This window comes from Chrysemys picta, chromosome 23, assembly GCF_011386835.1.
Source record: "Chrysemys picta bellii isolate R12L10 chromosome 23, ASM1138683v2, whole genome shotgun sequence".
Classification (NCBI taxonomy): Eukaryota; Metazoa; Chordata; order Testudines; family Emydidae; genus Chrysemys; species Chrysemys picta.
In genome coordinates this window covers 5,445,329-5,465,422 of record NC_088813.1, presented here as the reverse complement: position 1 = coordinate 5,465,422, position 20,094 = coordinate 5,445,329, and the positions used below count along the sequence as shown (strand labels likewise).

At 42.9% G+C, this 20,094-nt stretch overlaps 1 protein-coding gene across 9 annotated transcripts in view; it reads right to left on the bottom strand.

Moving 5' to 3' along the window:
- Nucleotides 1-20,094, bottom strand: part of HIVEP3 (HIVEP zinc finger 3) — a 430,983-nt gene that overhangs the window by 29,267 nt on the left and 381,622 nt on the right. For 8 of the 9 annotated variants that reach the window (XM_065576909.1, XM_065576910.1, XM_042857345.2 and 5 more), the window contains one exon: nt 2,206-2,381. In XM_065576909.1, the coding sequence (XP_065432981.1) occupies nt 2,206-2,381 (176 nt within the window). Of the gene's footprint in view, nt 1-111; nt 2,180-2,205; nt 2,382-20,094 lie in introns of those variants that run through there. The other variant, XM_065576913.1, reaches the window with a different exon arrangement.

Below are 20,094 nucleotides of genomic sequence, written 5' to 3'. Positions count from 1 at the left end.
TCAGGCTCTCCTGTTGAATCCTGCATGTCTGCATCAGTAAAGCAAGCAGCTGTGACTCAGAGATGCATAAGGAGCAGTTATACTGAGTAAAAAAGTGTCCATTTTACATACCCAGCTTTCTCACTCTAACGCCACTTCCAGCAAGGAATCAATTTTCAAGCAATTTTGAGGTTATCAACACAAACTGCATTTCACAAGCCTGTAGATCCACAAGAGTTCTGACCACTCCAATTTATGATCTATGCATTCATGTAACTGAAGGGAGATACAATAGTTTTGCCTTTAAACCCTAGCATTTGTTTTCCTCCATGCTGACTTCCACCCTCTCACTGGTTTCTTGCTGAAGCTGAAGAGGTTTTTTTGAAGGGGGAAAGACCTTTTAGGCGACAGCCCCTTTCAAAATGGCTACTTCATATACTGAAGGCTTCTATGTTTCAGGATGGCATAGTTGTGGGAAGAGAAAGCAGCTGGAGAGATGGTAAGAACGATGGTTTGATTCCAGCATACCAAAGAAAAGCCTGACAGAAATTAAGTAGGAGGCAAGAAAGGACAACAGCTAAAGAGACTTCTCCCATCTCAAGGGAAAACCTCAGAGGAGAGGAACAAAGCAAGAGGAAAAGAGAAAGAAGGCAATGAATAAGTAGAAAAAGAAAGGTGAAATGAGTCTGAAGATAAACCTAGGAGCTCCAGGGGCATGGGGAAAGCAGGAACTTAGATCTGCTATGTGCATTGAAAGGAGAATTTAGGTTCAAATTAATTATTTCCCCAGTGCTGCCACATTTCCAGTGATTATCAACCTATCTTCAGCTGAGTGGACAAGCAAAGCTACCAGCACTGGGTATTGTCCACTCAGCCTATTTCAATATTCGAGGACTTGATGAATCAAGTGCCCCCTGGAGCAGAGAGCCCATTTGCATAATCAGTTAACTGTGCTTGATTGTGTCCCAAACATTGTTTGGTTGACCAAGTGTGGGGATTTCTTAGAAGTATGGTCCAGCTTTCTGGGTTATTTACAATGGCTTTCAAAGGTCACTGATTGTTCTCTCATGCCACAATTAAAGAAACAGAACCCATGCAAAATTTATAATCTCTTTCAGAAGAGGTGGCTATGGGTAAAATGTTCAAAAGCACTTAAATGATACAAGTGCCTACAACCCATTGGCATTTCATGGTATTTAAGCACTTAAAGGGAGGGATAGCTCAGTGGTTTGAGCATTGGCCTGCTAAACCCAGGGTTGTGAGTTCAATCTTTGAGGGGGCCACTTAGGGATCTGGGGCAAAATTAGTACTTAGTCCTACTAGTGAAGGCAGGGGGCTGGACTTGATGACCTTTCAAGGTCCCTTCCAGTTCTAGGAAATCTCCATTAATTTAATTTAAGTCACTTAGGCCCATTGAGAATTTTACTCTGTGTGCTTGCATTACTTCCAGACACACGGTGAAGCTGTTGAGCTGGGGATTTTTACACATCTGGCAGAACATTCCCGTGCTGTCACTTTCCCAGAGCACACATGATGGATTACAGTTGATCGTGTGAATTAAGACATCGATGGGTGTGTTTGCTGGGGAAGGTTAGCGATGGGTGTGCTAGGGGTGGGAAATGTTGCAAATCCTCATGTGCGTCAATAGCAAGCTTCCTGTTAGAAAGCATGATCTTCTGGGAAGAACTGATTTGAGATGATGCATATTCTGCTGCAGCCACATGCAAGGGGGAAAGAGGATAATACACAGCACAAATATTGTCTTTGAGAGCACTAGCATGAAGAGCCACCCAGAGATCATCAACCAAGTGATGAGACTGTGTTTGAACCCCAAATCGAAGGTGTTGCCCTACACAGCCAGATGCTGTTCAATTAAATCATTTGCAATGGTCGCCAGTCACTATTGGAACATGCTTCAGGACCTTTTTCTTTAGAAACACAGACTGGATCATAGAAACACAGACAGCTGCTATGCTGCAGGTGAACTCTTCAGTAAGGATATTGCTTTCTGCAGTGACTCAGCAGGGTGCATTCGAGCATAACACAGCATTGTTCAGTTCATACAATTTCAGCCAATTACAGATTTCTCCTGCCACCGCCCCACCAAATCCTAGGGTTTTCCAGAATCAAGGAAGGCCCTTCCTTCCCTGTTACTAGTGCCCCCCGTAGGTTTGATCAGTAAGTCAATACACTAAGAAGAGGAGCTAGGAGCTGACTGTCTCTTACCTTTGGTTTTAAATGCAAAGTTACAGTACTTGCAGACGTATGGCCTGACGTCTGTGTGCGTGCGAATGTGTTTCTTCAGCATGCTGGGTTTCTTGCAGCGAATTCCACATTCCTCACATACATACTTCCCTCTTCCGCGGCCTCGCACATACACATACTCTTCGTTTGATTTGTACCTATGAGCAACAGGTGTCATGATAAAAAAAAAAAGATTCCCACCTCAAAAGAAGTAATAACTTTCCTAAATTAATTCAGCACGTTATTGACACCAGAGGTGAAAGGTTGAACTAGCAATTTACTCAGAGTCACCAGCTATGAATAATTAGGCTAAACACAAAATATGTTCCAGCTCTTAAGCCCATTTGAGTCAAACGCCTCTCCCTCTGGAATAAGGTTTAATAATCTACAGCTGCCCTTCCCTCATGTCCATTGAGGCAATTAGCAAAATATCTGATAGAGCTACAGGGTGATCTGAACTTCCTAGTGCCCTCCCCACTCACAAATCCAGGCAAACTGGGGGAGTTGACCATAATCCAATTATTTGCCTCACAATCTATCTCATCTTCCCGAAAACTGTGAGCTGTATCGCTGTCAGCCGCTTCTTCAGACATATCCAAAAATATGCATGACTTTCTACTATACCGTCTAAAATAGCTTCTCTTCGATAATCACCTATCTCCCAGATAAACCACAGTTAAATTTTCAAAGGGATAACTTTAAAATCCAACTTGAAAGTTACCAAGATGCCATTCTGAAACCTGTGGCCCGTGCGCAGAATTCTAGCTGGGATTTGGGGACAAAACTTATCCAAAATATATCAGAGACAAGAAAAATCGAATTCTGTAACACATTGTGCTAGCACAGAAAATTAGGCTTCAAGGCCCCAGGTTCCTTCCCCACTGGCTCAGAGTGAGGAACAATGTTTGCCTGAAGTATTCGATTGTAGATCCTTCCTTCTTATTATAAAGTCATGTGCCTTCAGTCCACCCATTAGCACAATGGGACAGTTATTGTGAGGTGGGTATGAGTAATATTTGTGAGAGTCACAGAAGTCGCCTGCCTCTTGCAGTTCAGCAAATGGAAGACGAGCAGAGAAACATCAAATTGATCTCATCAGATAAATACAATAATAAGAGACCAAGAGTTTAAAAGTGACTAGTGATTTTGGGTGCCTCAATTTTTGGGTGTCCCATTGAGGCACCTTGAAAAGATCTGATTTTCAGAAAATGCAAAGCATCCACTCTCTGAAAACCAAGGCTCCTTAAAGAGTCTCAAGTGGGGAACCCACAGATTGAATCACCCCAAGCCACTACTCACTTTTTAATATCTTGGTCAACAAAGACTAACGTCAAAACTACAAAGGGGAAAATGTCATCAGCATTGAAGAGGAATGGAGCAGGAATGGCAGCATGGAGCTACTTTGTCACGAGTAGCTTGGGTGCTTAGCTAAATGAAGGTGTGATTAACCTTACAAAATATTTGTACTATAGAAACCCAGAGGAATTCAAAGCTGAGTACTGAAGCGGTCTGACAATGTTGGGTCAGTGGCTAGGGTGACCTAGGTTTAATTCCCTGCACTGCTATAGACTTGGATAAATCACGTAGTCTTTCCTGACTCAGTTTTTCACCTGTAAAATGGGGATAACAATACTTCCCTACCTCATGGGAGTGTTCTGAACATAAATATGTTTAAAAGATAGTGAGATGCTCAGATACATCAATGAGTGGCCATAGAAGTAATTTAGGGCTTGTCTACATGGGGAGGTTCAGGAAAATTAATCCAAATTAACTAAAGGTGTGACCTTAGAAGTGGATCAGCTAAACCACATCAAATGCCTGTGTGAATGCTGTTATTCAGAATTAAAGTGGCCTTAATTTGGTTTAGTTTAATTCACTTTTAAATTAACGAAATGAAGGCCACTTTAATTCTGAATGAGTGTGTTCACACAATGCAGTTTAACTAATCCACTTCGAATTCACACCTTTATTTAATTTGAATTAACTTTTCTTGATGTCCCCATGTAGACAAGCACTTAGGGACAGGTTTACACTAAAAAGTTAGGTTGACTGAGCTATGTCGCTCAGGGAATGTGAAAAATCACACCTCTGAGACACATAGTAAAGCCAATATAACCCTCCACGTACACAGCACTAGGGTGACAGAAGAATTCTTCTCTCAATCCAGCTACCACCTGTTGTAGAAGTGGATTAACTACAGTGAAAGGAGAACCCCCTCCTGTTGCCGTTGTGAATATCTACGCTGAAGCGCTACAACGGTGTAACTGCAGCTCTGCAGCTGTGTTGCTGTAGCAATTTCAGTGTAGACATAGCCTTAGGTAGATCCAGGGAACAAAAACAGAGGAAGCAAGAGAAAAAATGGGTGTCCACAGAAAATCCAGTCTAGCCTCGAATATTGAGAATACCAGTACTCCCAGGCACAGTCATCTAAAAGTTACCAGTAAAAAAATGGTAAGCAGTGACTGTTCTCAACATAAAGCAGAATTTGTTTTCAGGTCACGACAGAGTAATTCTGTCAGTCCCGCATCCTTTCTCCTTAGAAGGAGCTGTGCAGTACACTGAAACATTGTCAAACACATAGTTTCATGATAATCGATGATCTCCTTTTTTTTTTTTTGACAGGAAGTGGGGAAGATTGGGGATACTTGGAAATGTCACGGTTGCTTATTCAAACCAGGGCTGAGGAGGAGTTGCCATCTGACATGCTTTGAAATAGCAGCACCTTATGAACATTTACTGATGTTCTCACTACCTCCCTGTGACACAGGCACATAACGGGCCACTACATCTTTACAGATTCTTTGATAAGCAATGAACGATACCATGATATTAGAGGTCTATTTGAGATACCGCTAGCATAAGGACTACTGGGGTAATGCCATCTACTTACAAAGGTAACGCTGAAGATATTAGGGCAATCAGTATACTTTAGCTATTTTGCAAGGGGTACCGAGCATTGGCCTACGTGAAGCCAGTATCTGGAGAGTATCTACTAATTTTGGGTGCCCAGCATACCTAAGTGTCTCCAGTTAGACACCTAAAACTAACAACATGATGAGACAGCGAGGGTCCGTCGCACCAAATGTCAATGGCCAAATTGTACGACTTTATTTCAGACATCTAAAAGCTGCACAGGATTATTACTGACCTGGTGCAGTCAAATTAATCCTGGATGACCATGTGAACACTCCCTGTCTGTGGCTGGGCAATGTCTCCTCCTGACCTCAAGTCTGATCTTCAGAACTTCAGGTGAGGGGACTTTATCTGTGAAGGGGACTACATGACCAAAAAGTGCCAGCCAGCGGTGACTGATGACGACTTCAATCCTCTCAAGACCAGTTCTCAATAACACATCCCTATTGCTGATAAAATCAAACCATCTTATGCCCAGTAGTCGCTGCTGACAATGAATATGAAATGTCTCCAGCCTCCTGTTTAAGCAACGTCCATGTTTCAGATCCATATAAGAGGTTTGATAAATCTGTACTTTTACATAACCCCAAACTAAGGCATTCAAAAGCAGTAGACAAAGCTGTCCAGTGGCTCTTGTTCATTCACTCAGTGATTCAGTGGAAGAGCTGGGAGTCTGGATTCCCCGTCCCCTGCTTTAACCGTTTTCCATGCTGCCTCCTGCTATTCAATTCTTTTTGTCATTATTCTGTGTAATATTGTGTAATAATCATATTGCCATTTCAAAAACAAAATTGCTCCTTTATCAGCCATGTACTTGTGCTATCCTTTATCACGCTCTCACATAGAGCTGTTTGAGTAACTCCTTTGTGTCCATGCATCCGACGAAGTGGGCATTCACTCACGAAAGCTTATGCTCCAATACATCTGTTAGTCTTAAAGCTGCCACAGGACTCTCTGCTCCTTTGTGTCCAGTAGCCCCTTTGTTAGCCTCGTGAATGATATCAGTGGCTGACTTCTCCTGGACAAAGTGACACACAATTTGATCTGAAATTAGACATTGCAGCTTATCTGACACTCACTGAGGCTGAGTCCGCCTAGAAGGAAGGGCTTCCTGTCCCGCTCATTTAGTATGTCTTGACGGGGGCCAGAGAAACAGAGAACCTTAAACAAGCTAAACAAAACCAAAACCAACCAATCCAAATAAAGTGTGCCAAAGAACCAGAGATGGCTGCTGAAAATGCCCTGTAACTGCTACCGAGAGAGTGACATGTTTGTGGAGGTAATTACCACCCTAGGAGGCACTGCTGCCTTTCTTTGTGGGTCTATGTTCACATAATTTGCATCAGACAGACAAATCAATGACAGACCACTTCACTTAAGGGTTTACCCTCAACAAGGGACCTTCCTGCTCCGTAGCATTTACTGTAACCAGACTCCTCCACTACTCACAGTTTAAGTTTGTGTCAGCAAGTTTGTGCTTCTTTTCCAGAGTGCTTTGGAACTCATAATCCTACAGTAAGCAACTGAAATCTCCGATGGTGCCATGGTTTCCACACCATGTTGAAAGGATTTGAAACCTGTGAGGCTACATGACCCTTGTTTGGTCAGTCTAAGCTTGGAAAGGGCCCCTTTAAAGCAACAAAATGAAAGATGAAGGATGAGCTTATTATTGCATTTTAGAAAGTAACCCTTGCTTGAGAAACATGCACATGTTAGACTTCACGTGGCTACTACAGATATGATTCCGAACACAGGAATTGCCATAGCTGGGATACCTAGGCCAGTATCCTTTCAGCTGTAGTGGCAAGTGCCAGACTCATAGATTTTAACACCAGAAGGACGATTAAGACCATCTCCTCTGACCTCCAGCATAACACAGGCCCGAGATGTTTCAAGGAAGGCTGCTAGAAACCCTGCAATGGGCAGTTATGGGACAATCTTCTCGCAGAGAAAGTTTCCTCCTAACGCTCTTGGAGATTGGCTGCTACCTTAAAGCATGAGGATTTATATCCCTGTTGCAATTCTTGTTTAATTTGTAATATTGACTATTTTAGCTCTGGATGTGTTTGTTAGCCATATAAATGTGTAATTCCTTGTTTAATACTGCTAAGCTTTTTGGTTTTCATGATGTTTTGTGGCAATGAGTTCCACAGATTACTTGTGCACTGGGTGAAATAGTATTTCCTTTATCAGTTTTGAATTTGTTGCCTTTCATTTTGTTTGTTTTTTGAATATTACTGTAGACTGAGCAGAGATCATCACTGAGTTGCCCACAATGATGCTCAGGTAACCCAGTAAGGTGAATGAGTAGTTCAAATTATTGCCTCCAATATGCACTACTTAGCATTTATCAGCACTACATTCCACCTGTCATCATGCTGCCCATTAACCTGACTTTTGCTCCTCTGAAGTTGCTCACAGTTTTCTCTGGTAATGACTAACCTATTTAATGTTGTGCCATCTGCAAATTTTGCCTCCTAATTAACCCCATTTCCAGATCTTTAATAAATGCATTGCTAAGTATTATTATAGTACAAAACATTAAGAAATATATTTCATGGCATTTCCAGACAGCTGTCAACTAGGAGCTCAAATCAGTTCATAACCAAGTAAGCCTCACTATCTCCTTTTATAATCCCAGTTTTACAAGGTGGGAAATTGGGCACAGCAAGTCAGAGGCTGAGCTGGGTATGGGAACTTGGACTCCTGACTCACAGTTCCCTCCTATAATATTGAAATATGTGTGTTGTAGACACTACTCCCTGATCTCCAATCAAACCTCAAGGGGCAAATATCTCAGATGAACAGGACTGAAGTCAGACAAATTGGACCTAGCCCCAAAAGAAAGTCTATTATAAATGTATTATTACAAATTTTCACTCGGTCATGAATCAAGCACTAGCCACTGAAAAAGCAACACCAAAACAATCCCATCATCCCATCTGGGCCACTCACCAGCAAATCTCAAGTCCATCTGTAAAGTAGGAACAATATTTCCTTTCGTCCCCCCTTTTCCTGTCTTGTCTATTTAGACTGTAAGCTCTTTGGGGCAGGAACTGTCTTCTATTATGTGTTAATATGGTGCCAAGAACAACTGGAGCCTGATTGCAGTTAGGCCCTCTAATGATCACAAGGCTGGTTTTAGCTAAAGGGAGGGATTGAGGGAAATTAAATTTCCCCACAGGTGGTGTCACAGACACCAGTGCAGCTTCAATGTTCAGGAGCGTCTACAAAAATTGTATGCACACACACACATTATGGGGGTGGGGGTGGGGGAGGCTGGTGTATCCACTGAATTCCATGCTCCTACCCCTAGCCACAGCACACTGCACTGCTATCACTGTATCTGGGGCTCTCTGTAGAAGCAAAGGACAGGGAAGGATTTGCCCTTTAATTTGATGTCAGACAGGGTTACAACATTAAAAATACAGCTTGCTCTCTGGAGCACTACAGTGATCAGGTTCCTTATACGTTTCAGTCCCATCTGCCCACCAAGACAGAATGGAGAGATGGCAAGACGGGCACACATGTATCTGCAGACCACATAAAATCTGATGGGTCTAATTTTAGACCTTGCTGCCCTTGATGGTGCCTCTTCTGCACAAATGACAATGTAATCACTTGGAAAAACAACACACGTCTCTCAATTCTGCAGTGGCCATTCTATGAGCTTTTTATGTACTGAGAATACATAGAACTGCATTCTCAAAGTCTATGTAACTTCATCTTCCTTTGGTAACATATAACAGGGGCTGGTCTCTGGCGTTATTCAGTGCTTAATTCATTCCAAATACAGGGTTTGGTTTATCTATTTAAAGGGGGTAGCCTGGACTGGGAGACAGAGTACGCGACTGGGAGTCGCCACTCAGGAGAAATAAAAAAGAGAAGGGTTTATTGTGTTCCCTTGGTAGATAGTTCTGTAGTTGCTAAGGCCCAAGTGAAAACAATCTATTGGACACTGAATATTTCAGTGATGATCCTGCTTTAGCTGAGTCCCGTTAGAAAACAACTATGAGATCATTAAACATAGCTGCTGCCTTTGACCAGAGTGGCCCATATGGGTGCACCTCACCCCCCAAAAACACGATTGCCAGGAAGATAAACCCATTTTAGACCATGTAGCCTCACGTGGAGAGGCTTAAAGAATGGCCTGTATCTTAGGAGAAGTCATCCCAGAACCCCTGTGTTGGCAGAGAAAAGAATCTTTATGACTGGCAAACTGGCGTTTATTGAAAGCTAATTTATTTGAGTTCCACTTGGGCTTCTTGATCAAGCTTCCCTGACCATCCCTCCCCACCCTGACTGCTTGATCAGGCCTTACTGTTGTTTCAGACACCTGGTAAAAAGTGAAGACACAGTGGGAGGGGGAAAAAAGCTATTCCCCAGGTTTTGCAGCAGAATTCTAACTGGGATGACATCACCACACAGGGTTACCTGTGATGGTCTGACACCGTCATATAAAAGACGAGGTCCTGCTGACCTCACCCGTGAGTCATGCCACAGAAGTAGTAGGATTACTTCATCGAGTGAGACATGCAGGATTGGGCCCTGTCTTCATTCATTACTGAACATGCTGTTAGCACATTAAAGATGTCAACGGCTATTTACATACGGCAATGACGGTTATTGCTATATCTGATACTACGCCATCCATGAAGATGTCAGGCCAAGCCCAGGAGAGAAAACCTTTCCACATGCATACAACTGCTTTTGAGGCCCTTAACCCTCTAAAACATTTCTCATGCAAACAACTAAGACTGGAGAGAAAGCCACAGTATAATCACTAGTGCTATTAGTATTAATTTCACAACCTTATTTAGGAGCTTCTCAGCTAATGGCCCTTAGCAAACAGTATTGTTTTCTATGCGTTGCTATCTTTTTGATGCATTGACATTTCACATTAATTTGCTATTCATGACAGGGGAAAGCATGTAAATACATTTTAAAAGAAGATCCTGTCCTTATATTAGGCTGCCACAATAAATTACACTGGCACTGTTTGAAAGCATTAAAAAGTAATAGCAGGATAGTACTAACAAATGGAAACAACAATTACATTACAGCAGTAGAGCTACCCAGCTAAAGACACACGGTTATTAGTATTTAAAATCAGCTAATAGTGACTAATCAATGTATGCTCAGAGATTTGAAGATGTTAAGTGCTATATACGTGCCAGATATTATTATTTCTACACTCAGTGATATTAATTGTAGATTGCATTTTCATCCTGAAGGCTCCCTAAGCACTCTACAGAGGAATTGCTTTATTCACCATTGAAATGCAGCCACCTCTAAGGTTGAAGGTAATCGCTGTTTAATAGGGCAGAATAACTCTATGCAACAATTTAGGAGAAGTGTACTGAAAGCAGGGAAATGTTAGAATTTCTGTAGAATCCTTGACTTCTGGGCCTCCTCTATGCTTCCATGTAATGGGATTCTCATTAATTGTATGTTAGCCAGCAGCACTGTTAGCCAGTCTCACTGCTCCTGACATAGTGAAAACACATGAAATCATTTCTGCCAGTTTAGAAACTGGCATTAGTTGACAGTTATGGTTGCTGATGGACTAATTGCTCCCATTAAACAGAATTCTCTCTAGATTTCTCATCTTTGTCATCTACTGCAGCGGTTCTTAAACTGGGGTTTATGGACCCCTGGGGGTCCGCAAGGGTAATTCAGGGGGTTCATGAGCATGCCTGGGGCCACTGGACCCACTGATCAACTCCTTCTCCTCCCTCCAGCGCCTTCTGCACGCCGCAGAACAGCTGTTCAGTGGCATGCAGGAGGTGCTGGGAGGGAGGGGGAGGAGCGGGCAGGGGGCGTGCTTGGGGGAGGGGCGGAAAGAGGAGGGGTCAGGGGTGAGAAGAGGTGGGGCGGGGGTAAGGAGTGGAGTAGGGGTGGGGCCTAGGGCTGAGTGGTGGTTGAGCACCCCCGAGGAAAATTACAAGCTGGCTTCGGGGTCCACAAAACTTTTAAAATCGAAATGGGGTCCTTGGGTTGCTAACGTTTGAGAACAGCTGGTCTACCCTATTGCAACCTGTAAACCATGAGTTTGAAACTCTCTAAAGACAACTTTCAAAAGAAATGTAAGCAGCTCATTTTCTCTTGGGCTTGAGCAGAGTAGAAAGGGTGGGCGTTTGAGGGCACTGCAAAGAAACTGCTGTGGAAGATGGCTGTGAGATAAGGAAAAGCTGCTGCCTGCAGTTTCCAATAGCCTTGATTTGTGTCCCACTGGCAGATCACGTGCAGTAATGTCCCTCCTTGCTTTGGATGTGAAACCGCAGGCGGATGAGAGCATCACTACACTGCAGTCTACATGGTCACAGACTCCTTCAGCTGCTGTCAGAATGACGCTGGCACCGCTGACTGGCTAACTGAACGGATACTAGCAGTGGTTAGGACATAGTTCTAAAAGCAGATTAATGCTTGCCCAGCACGCCAGCAAAAATAAACAAATTAGAGATGACACCAGCTGCAGCTGTGCTTGCTTCAAAAGACCACAGCAGCAGCTTGAGCCAGTGAGCAGTGATAGGGCACCAAAACCAGTGTGATTTGGGTGTCTATGCACCAAAACCAGTGTGATTTGGGGGTGTATGCACCAAAACCAGATGATTTGGGGGTGTATGCACCAAAACCAGTGTGATTTGGGGGTGTATGCACCAAAACCAGATGATTTGGGGGTGTATGCACCAAAACCAGATGATTTGGGGATGTATGCACCAAAACCAGATGATTTGGGAGTGTATGCACCAAAACCAGTGTGATTTGGGGATGTATGCACCAAAACCAGGTGATTTGGGGGTGTATGCACCAAAACACCACATCCAGGAGCAGGTAGTCTCTCCCGGTCTAATCACACCTGCGATACTGTGTTTAGCTCTTTGCACTTCATGGCCAGAACAACGTATACAAACTGGAGGAAGTTCAGAGAAAAAATATTTCTTGGGGGTAGCGGGGACTGAGCGGTGAAGAAAGATGAACACAACTAGATCTGCGTAGCATGGCTCAATGCCAGCAAGATGGGTGGGCAGATGTTAACTGTCTCAAAATATTTCATGGATGCTAACGATGGAGAGAAGTTATTTGGGGAGGGGGGGGGGCTTTGAAATTATGGGGTGAAACTACGAAAGGGAAAATTTAGGCTGAATAACAGCAAAAACTCCAGGCAGTGACAGCTACTTGGTGTGTTCTACACAGTTTTTGTACTGATTTAAGTAGTCCAGCCCTTAGTGTGGGCACAGTCACAATGGTATAAAGGTGCCTTATACAGGTATAGCTCGTTCCTGTACATTAATGGAAATAAGCTTTACTAGTATAAGCACCCTCATGCCAGTCTAGCTGCATCCACACTAGAGGCTTGTACCACGTATCGATACTGGTTGGAAACTGAAAAGTGTATAAAAAAGCCCTTAGGCAGGGTCTGCACTGGAAATATTTGCCAGTAGAGTAACGCTGGTTGGGGAGTGATTCTTTTGCAACGTTTCTACACCAGCAAAAGCCCTAGTGTAGATGAAGTTATAATGGCATCAAAGTGCTTTTGCAAGTATCACTTATTTCACCTGGGGAACTAGGATAAGCTCTACTGGCAACAGATGCAGTATAAGCCGCATCAACACTAGGAAGGTTCATTGGTAGCTATACCGTTACACTACATTTTTGAGTGTAGGCCGGGCCTTAGAATTGTATGTAATCTCTCCAGAAAAGGCAGTGACGCCCCACTGCCTAAGTTAATATGAGCCGGAGTGCACAAACCACTAGCAAACAGACTATAGGGCAGTTTCCCAAATGGGACAGCAGGAATGGACTAGATTTACCTTACAGCTCTTTTCCACCTCTGACTATTATGCTTCAGTGAACATTCCTTGATCCTCAGTGTAATTCTGGCACCTGACCCTTTTGTGATGCTTGCTACAGCTGTTTTGTTTGCTGTTATTACTACATCACTGACAGACCCTCAAATAGCCTCTGACTCTATCAGTTGCTCCTTCCCATGTCTGGGATATGCATCAGTTCAAACAGGCAAAAGAAACAGATAAAGCTGAAATGCTGTTTGGGAAACCTTCATGGGCATTCGAAAGAGGACAAGAGGTTACGCTGCTACCCTATTAGCCCTGGATAAGAGAGGTTCCCATGAATAATATCAGTCATAAGAATCTTTTCCACTTATACTCTATCCAAAGATCTCAAAGCACTTAATAAACAGCAATGAGATTGTCCAGATTCTCCCCTGATGACACCCAATGCATCTCCGTTAAAAGCAATGGCCTTCAAGTCAGGGCATAATGTTACTCAGTGAATCTGGCTTCAGAGCCCAGAGTGAGGTAGGTTCTATTATCTTCATTTTACAGATTGGGAAACTGGAACACAGGAAGTGATTGCCCAACGTCTCACAGTGAGTCAGTGGCAGTGCCTGAAAGAGAACCCAGGAGTCCTGACTCCCAGTCTGCTGCCCTGACCACAAAACTATCCAACACTAACGGATGGCACAGCAAGCAAAGTCTGAGATAAAGATATTTTCCTTCTATAAGGTGAACTGTCCATCCTAGGGACCGCATCTTGGGGACATATTTCAGCAGAGCTACCAGGTCTGGTCTCCGTCACCACTGATGTCATTTAATTGTCATCACAAGCAACGCAGGCCAGTTCAGCATAGCTTCAGTGGCACTACGCCAATTTACACCAGATGAGGATCTGGCCCTATGGTATAAAAACTTCCTCAGAGCTCAAACCACACCGCAAACCTGACATTATACTCACTACAAGGCAGCTCCAGCTTCAGTCTCCTGCACAGAGCACGCTGCAGCTGAGAAGGACTGAATATTGCTTTTGTGTACAGGTTAAACAGTCTCCCTCTGGACCTCCTTTCAGTTAAACACCACTGCAAGAGCAGAGAAGTACAACAGTACTACTTTGTCCCACTATTGTCTTTTGTTCTCTTTTTGGAGCAACAGTCTATCCCTATGTCCAAACGACGATATACAGAAATGCAACAACTACTGCAGAATACACGTGATCTGAACACCGACGCAACCCAAGTTGGCACTGAGGTCTATAAATAATAACCAGGAAAATGATGTAATTTGGAGATCCTAGAGTGACACACAGACACCACTGCTTCCCCTGCCCTCCCAATGCACTCCTTTACTTGGAGGATTCGTTGTACTAAATGGATGCTGCACAAAACCTAGCTGAGGATTTAACTTTATTTCCTGGCACCAATCAGCTGACTTGGGTCAGTGTTACAAAAGTATGACAGTGTCAGTAGCCACTGATTCCAGGAGTGCTGTTACAGCTTCACCTTTCCTTTTTGAAAAATCAAACACAAATAAAATAAAATATTAGACAAAAATAACCACCACAAACTAGCACAACCAACTGATAAACTGTACATAGAGACAGTCTAGGATGGAGGCCAGGACAGGTGGGGTGACATCCCCCACCCACAAGAGATGAGATGATCCTCAGTATCTGACCCTCAGTGGCTTTTGACTGACAAGAAAACCATTTGATACTTCCTGTCTTGAAAACAGTTCCTTTTGCAGTAGGTTCTTCAGCTGCTGAGATTGATCCACTGTCTGGAGCTTGTGGATGTCTTCATTCAGGAGCCTTTTATTCCTCCTATAGGGTTGAATGTCATGGGATAGCACTTCTGTTTGATGGCCTTATTCAAATCTTCTGGATCTGTACCACTCCTTAGCATGTTTGGTTGTATTATAGTAACCATGCTGTTAGCCCACTCATTCAGGTTCTGAATTCTCTCAATAACATCTAATTTTATCATTCACGTTTTGATTTCTCTTTCTGTGCTAATGGCATTTTACGTGTGCCTGTAGTTTGGGAGACACTCTGAGTCGATATTAATGTGATGTGCCATATCCTGACTGAATCCCAGTCCATTAAACACCACATCAAATTCTTTCAGAAAATGTTTTGGATCCTGGTCAATTACAAGTTGTGCACCCATTTGGTCATCTGCAGACTGCTCTTCCATTCAAGCATACATGGGACTTCCTGTTTTGCTATTTCATACTCTACTGAATGGCATCACATAATCTCGTATGTGTCTACTATATAAAACAACCTTACATTTCTACATTAACATCTTCTGCCACTAATCCTCCGACTATGCTTGCTGTGATTACATGATAAATAGCTCCAGTGTCTTTTGAAATTCACTTTTTTTCCTTTTATTTCCAGTCTCACAATCTCATAGACTCACAGACTTTAAGGTCAGAAGGGACCATTATGATCATCTAGTCTGACCTCCTGCACCATGCAGGTCACAGAATCTCACCCACCCACTCCTGTAACAACCCCCTAACCTATGCCTGAGTTATTGAAGTCCTCAAATCATGGTTTAAAGACCTCAAGGTGCAGAGAATCTTCCAGCAAGTGACCCGTGCCCCATGCGGCAGAGGAAGGCGAAAAACCTCCAGGGCCTCTGCCAATCTGCCCTGGAGCAAAATTCCTTCCCGACCCCAAATATGGCAATCAATTAAACCCTGAGCATGTGGGCAATACTCACCAGCCAGCACCCAGGAAAGAACTCTCTGTAGTAACTCAGATCCCCCCCCCCCATCTAACATCCCATCACAGACCATTGGGCATATTTACAATCTGTTGTAGAACCATGTGTTTCTGTATCACTGTCATAGTTTGGACCATGATCTTAATGTCCATGACTGTGTTTGGTTTTGTATTTCTTTGCTATTTGTGCCAAGAGCAACACACTTTTGCTAAATGGTTGCTTTTACTGCATACACAACACTAAACCCTTTGTGTTGAACATCCTCATGTTATAATGATCTCCACATTTATTTCAAACAAATATTGTCTCTGCTGTTTATTGACTCTTGGGTTCAGTCTTTACACACTCCTAATTAGTTCTTTCACTGCTTGCTAATGTTTTCATTTGGGAAGCAAAATTTTCACTAGCCCTTAAAAAATTCATTGTTCTTCATAGATTCCAACAGATCATTGTGGTCATTTACTTTGACCTCCTGTATAGCACAGACCATAGAACTTCCCCCAAATAGTTCCTGGAACAGAACTTTCAGACTAACATCCAGCACGATCCACGGTAAATTGTTACAATGATTAATTACTCTCACAGTTGACTCTTTCACCAACAGAAGTTGGTCCAATAAAAGATATTCCCTCACCCACCTTGTCTCTCTAATAGCCTTGGACCAACACAGCCACAACAAAACTGTAAGCAAAAATTTATGCCTTCCTTCCAGTTTGAATTGATCTAAGTTCAACTTCCAGCCATTGGACTGTGTTATACCTTTCTCTGCTAGACTGAAAAGCCCATTATTAAATATCTGTTCCCATGTAGGTACTTATAGACTGTAATCAAGTCACCCCTTAACCTTCTTTTTGTTAAGCTAAACAGATTGATCTCCTGGAGTTTATCACTACAAGGCAGGTTTTCTAACACTTGAATCATTCTCATGGCTCTTCTCTGAACCCTCTCCAATTTATCATTATCCTTTGTGAATTATGGGCTCCACAACTGTACACAGTATTCCAGCAGCAGCTCCACCGCAGTGCCAAATACAGAAATCGAATAATTGCTCTACTCTTACTCAAGATTCCCCGTTTATGCATCCCAGGATCGCATTAGCTCTTTTGGCCACAGCATCACACTGAGAGCTCATGTTCAGCTGATTATCCACCAGGACCCCCAAATCTTTATCAGAGTCACTGGATAGAAACCCATATCCTGTAACTATGGCCGACATTCTTTGTTCCCACATGTACACATTTACCTTTAGACATCTTAAAATGCATATTGTTTGCTTGTGTCAAGTTTACCAGGTGATCTAGAAGATCACTGTGAATCAGTGACCTGCCCTCTTCATTATTTACCACTCCCTCAATTTTTATGTCATCTGCAAACTTTATCAGTGATTTTATGTTTTCTTCCAGTTAATTAATAAGATGTTAAATAGCATAGAGCCAAGAACCATTTCCTGTGGGACCCCACTGGAAACTGACCCGCCAGATGACAAATCCCTATTTACAGTTACATTTTGAGACCTATCAGTTAGCTAGTTTATGATCCATTTAACGTGTGCCATGTTAATTTTATATCATTCTAGTTTTTTAATCAAAATACTGTGTTGCACTAAGTCAAATGCCTTATAGAAGTCTAAGTAGATTATGTCAACACTATTACTTTTACCATCAAACTTGTAACCTTGTGAAAGTGAAGTTAATTGCTCATAGTAACCTTGCTTTGAGAGAGTTATTGCTTACATGGGTATCACGAACAATCCAGTTACCTAGGGTGAATCAAGGTTCTAAAAGATTAATGTTTCTTTCATGGGACAACATCAGTAACCATTGACTCCAGAGGCTGCTGTCTTAGTAATGTATGCTATATTCCAGCACCACACCTGATACAAAGCTTCCTGTGCTTCAACTCACTACAAATAAATCAATCTTAGATCAGGCCTGGTAAGTGAATTTCATTTCTGTGAAAAAAGTCAAGGTTTCTGGGGAAAAAATTGTCCTGAATCAGGACAAAAAAGCCAAATCTCTACAATTTTTGCAAATATGAAATTTCATAAAATTTCATTTCAGAAACATCAAACAATCCCTCTGCAGGAATCTTTCAGTATTTCTGAAACTAAATATACTCCCCTGCCTCCCAGGAGGTTGACCGGTGGGCAGCTGAGCTGGCAGGAAAAATGTTTCCAGTTTCCTTCGAAAGATTTGTCAAAGGTGACACATTTCTGTGGAACGCACCGCATTCGATGATTCTGACGAAAACATTCCCTTGGGAAATTTCCCACCTGCTCTCTCCTACTCTTCACGTTTACAATCTACACTTCAATAGATGACACAAATGGCTCTTCAGGACACGTACAAAGAAAAGACGAGCAAAACAGCTACAATGTGAACAGAGATTAAGTAAACGAAATAAAGATGCTTAATAATATTAAGAACCATTAAGTCAACAGAGCCAAATAATTTAACCTCTGCTGATTCCCAAATGCACGTAATACTTAGAAACTCCCATGGTGCTTTTCAGCCATAGATCTCAAAGCACTTTACAAAGCTAAGGAAGCAGCAATATCAACACCTTCGGTCAGATGAAGGCACTGAGACATGGAGAGTGGACATGACTTGCCCCAAATGACACTGAATCACGGGCAGAATTGGAAATAAAATCCAGGAGTCTTGACTCCAAGTTCTGTGCTCTGTTTACAAGCCTTAATATATATAACATAGAAAAATACCATGTTAGAATAACTTTATTTAGGTTGCAAATTCAAGCATTCAAAGGTTAGGAAATGCTAGATTTCAGGTTGCCTGTGCAACCTTAATTGTCATCTGCTTGATTTTGCATTCTAAATAACGTCCTTTCAGCATATTTTTGCAATTTCCCAAGATTTTTTTAAACAAAAAGGGTAAAACCAAATTCCCTTATGCACAAGTGTAACTACCCCCTAAATCATACACCATCAGCAACGGGTGAACGCTGAACCTTCAGCACTGCAGACAGAGCTACAGCTTCTGCGACTTGCGCGACAGAACTACATTAACTGGCGGAAGGAGACGCTATTTATTCCCATATGCCCCAATTCAGAGCCGCCTGCTGCTGCTTGGATGCAGTTTGTCGCTGGCCTGGTAGAATGGTCGTGTTTAGTTACTGTGTTGGCAAGCTGCCAAAATTTCACCGAGCAATGGAATTGAGAGAAGAAAAATGGTGATTTTCAGAAGTTCGTATTTCAGCAAAACCTCCATGTCATTTCATGGGACAAAGAAAAGGCACTTTTCCAACCCCCGGGCTTTCCCTTTGCAAACTTCAAAGGCCTGCTGCAAACAATGGAGGTGTAAGAATTTCTCAGAAAAAGGTTGCAAGAATCCTTTATAATGGAAAGTGTTAGGCAACTGAAACCAGCTCCACCCACAATATTAAGCAGCAGGGTTGGAAGGGTGTCCCTAGCCTGCGTTTGCCAGAAGCTGGGATTGGGTGACCGGATGGATCACTTGATGATAACCTGTCTATTCATTCGCTTTGGGGCACCTGCCATTGGCTACTGTCAGAGGACAGGGTACTGGGCTTGATGGACGTTTGGGCTGACCCACTATGGCCGTTCTTAGGCTTAATGATAATTTTGTTGCCATACAAATGTCCGTAGGTGAAATATGAGGAAACTGACACCCCCCACAGAAATTAGGCACAATAAATGCTGCACACCAACCCCCTTCCATTGGTGAATCAGTCTGCTTTGTCAGGTCTGTCTTCCTCTCCCGGCCTCCTGAACTCCGCAGCATGGGGCAGGGGTCGCTTGCTGGAGGATTCTGTGCGACTAGAAATCTTTAAATCATGATTTGGGAGTTCTACAGCTAAGTCAAGGGAGAGAATTCTTCCAGGAGTGGGTGGGTCAGGTTTTGTGGCCCGCATCATGCGGGAGGTCAGACTAGATGATCATAATGGTCCCTTCTGACCTATGAGTCTATGAGTCTATAACTCTGGTCCTTCTTCCCAACCACATAAGCTTTGAAAGGCTGTGCGTGTAGGGAGGGGTTTAGCATGATCTCCAAACCCCTCACTCCTGCCTCCCAATCAGAAATTAATTTCGGAATGACATCGGCGGAACCCAGGAAGACAAGAGCATTGTCTGATGAAAAGAATGCTTCCCTTTCCCTTTTTCCACCTCCTCCCTAGGGATTATTATCTGACTGAGATGATTTCCCTTTGGGGAAATACAGGCCACTTTCTCTCCCTTTTTAGTCTGGATTAAAGTGGGTTGTTTAGCCCAGATGATTATGTAGGTGTGTGGGCTTGGAAGGAAGATGACATTCACAAGATGTTTTTTGGCACGCCGCTAAGCCAGTGATTTCCAGCCATATGTTACTTAGCAATAGAAACCCAAACACGCTTTCCCATAGTGCGGAAGGCTCCAGCAAGGGTCCTGTGGGGAAATATTGAATTTCATTTGG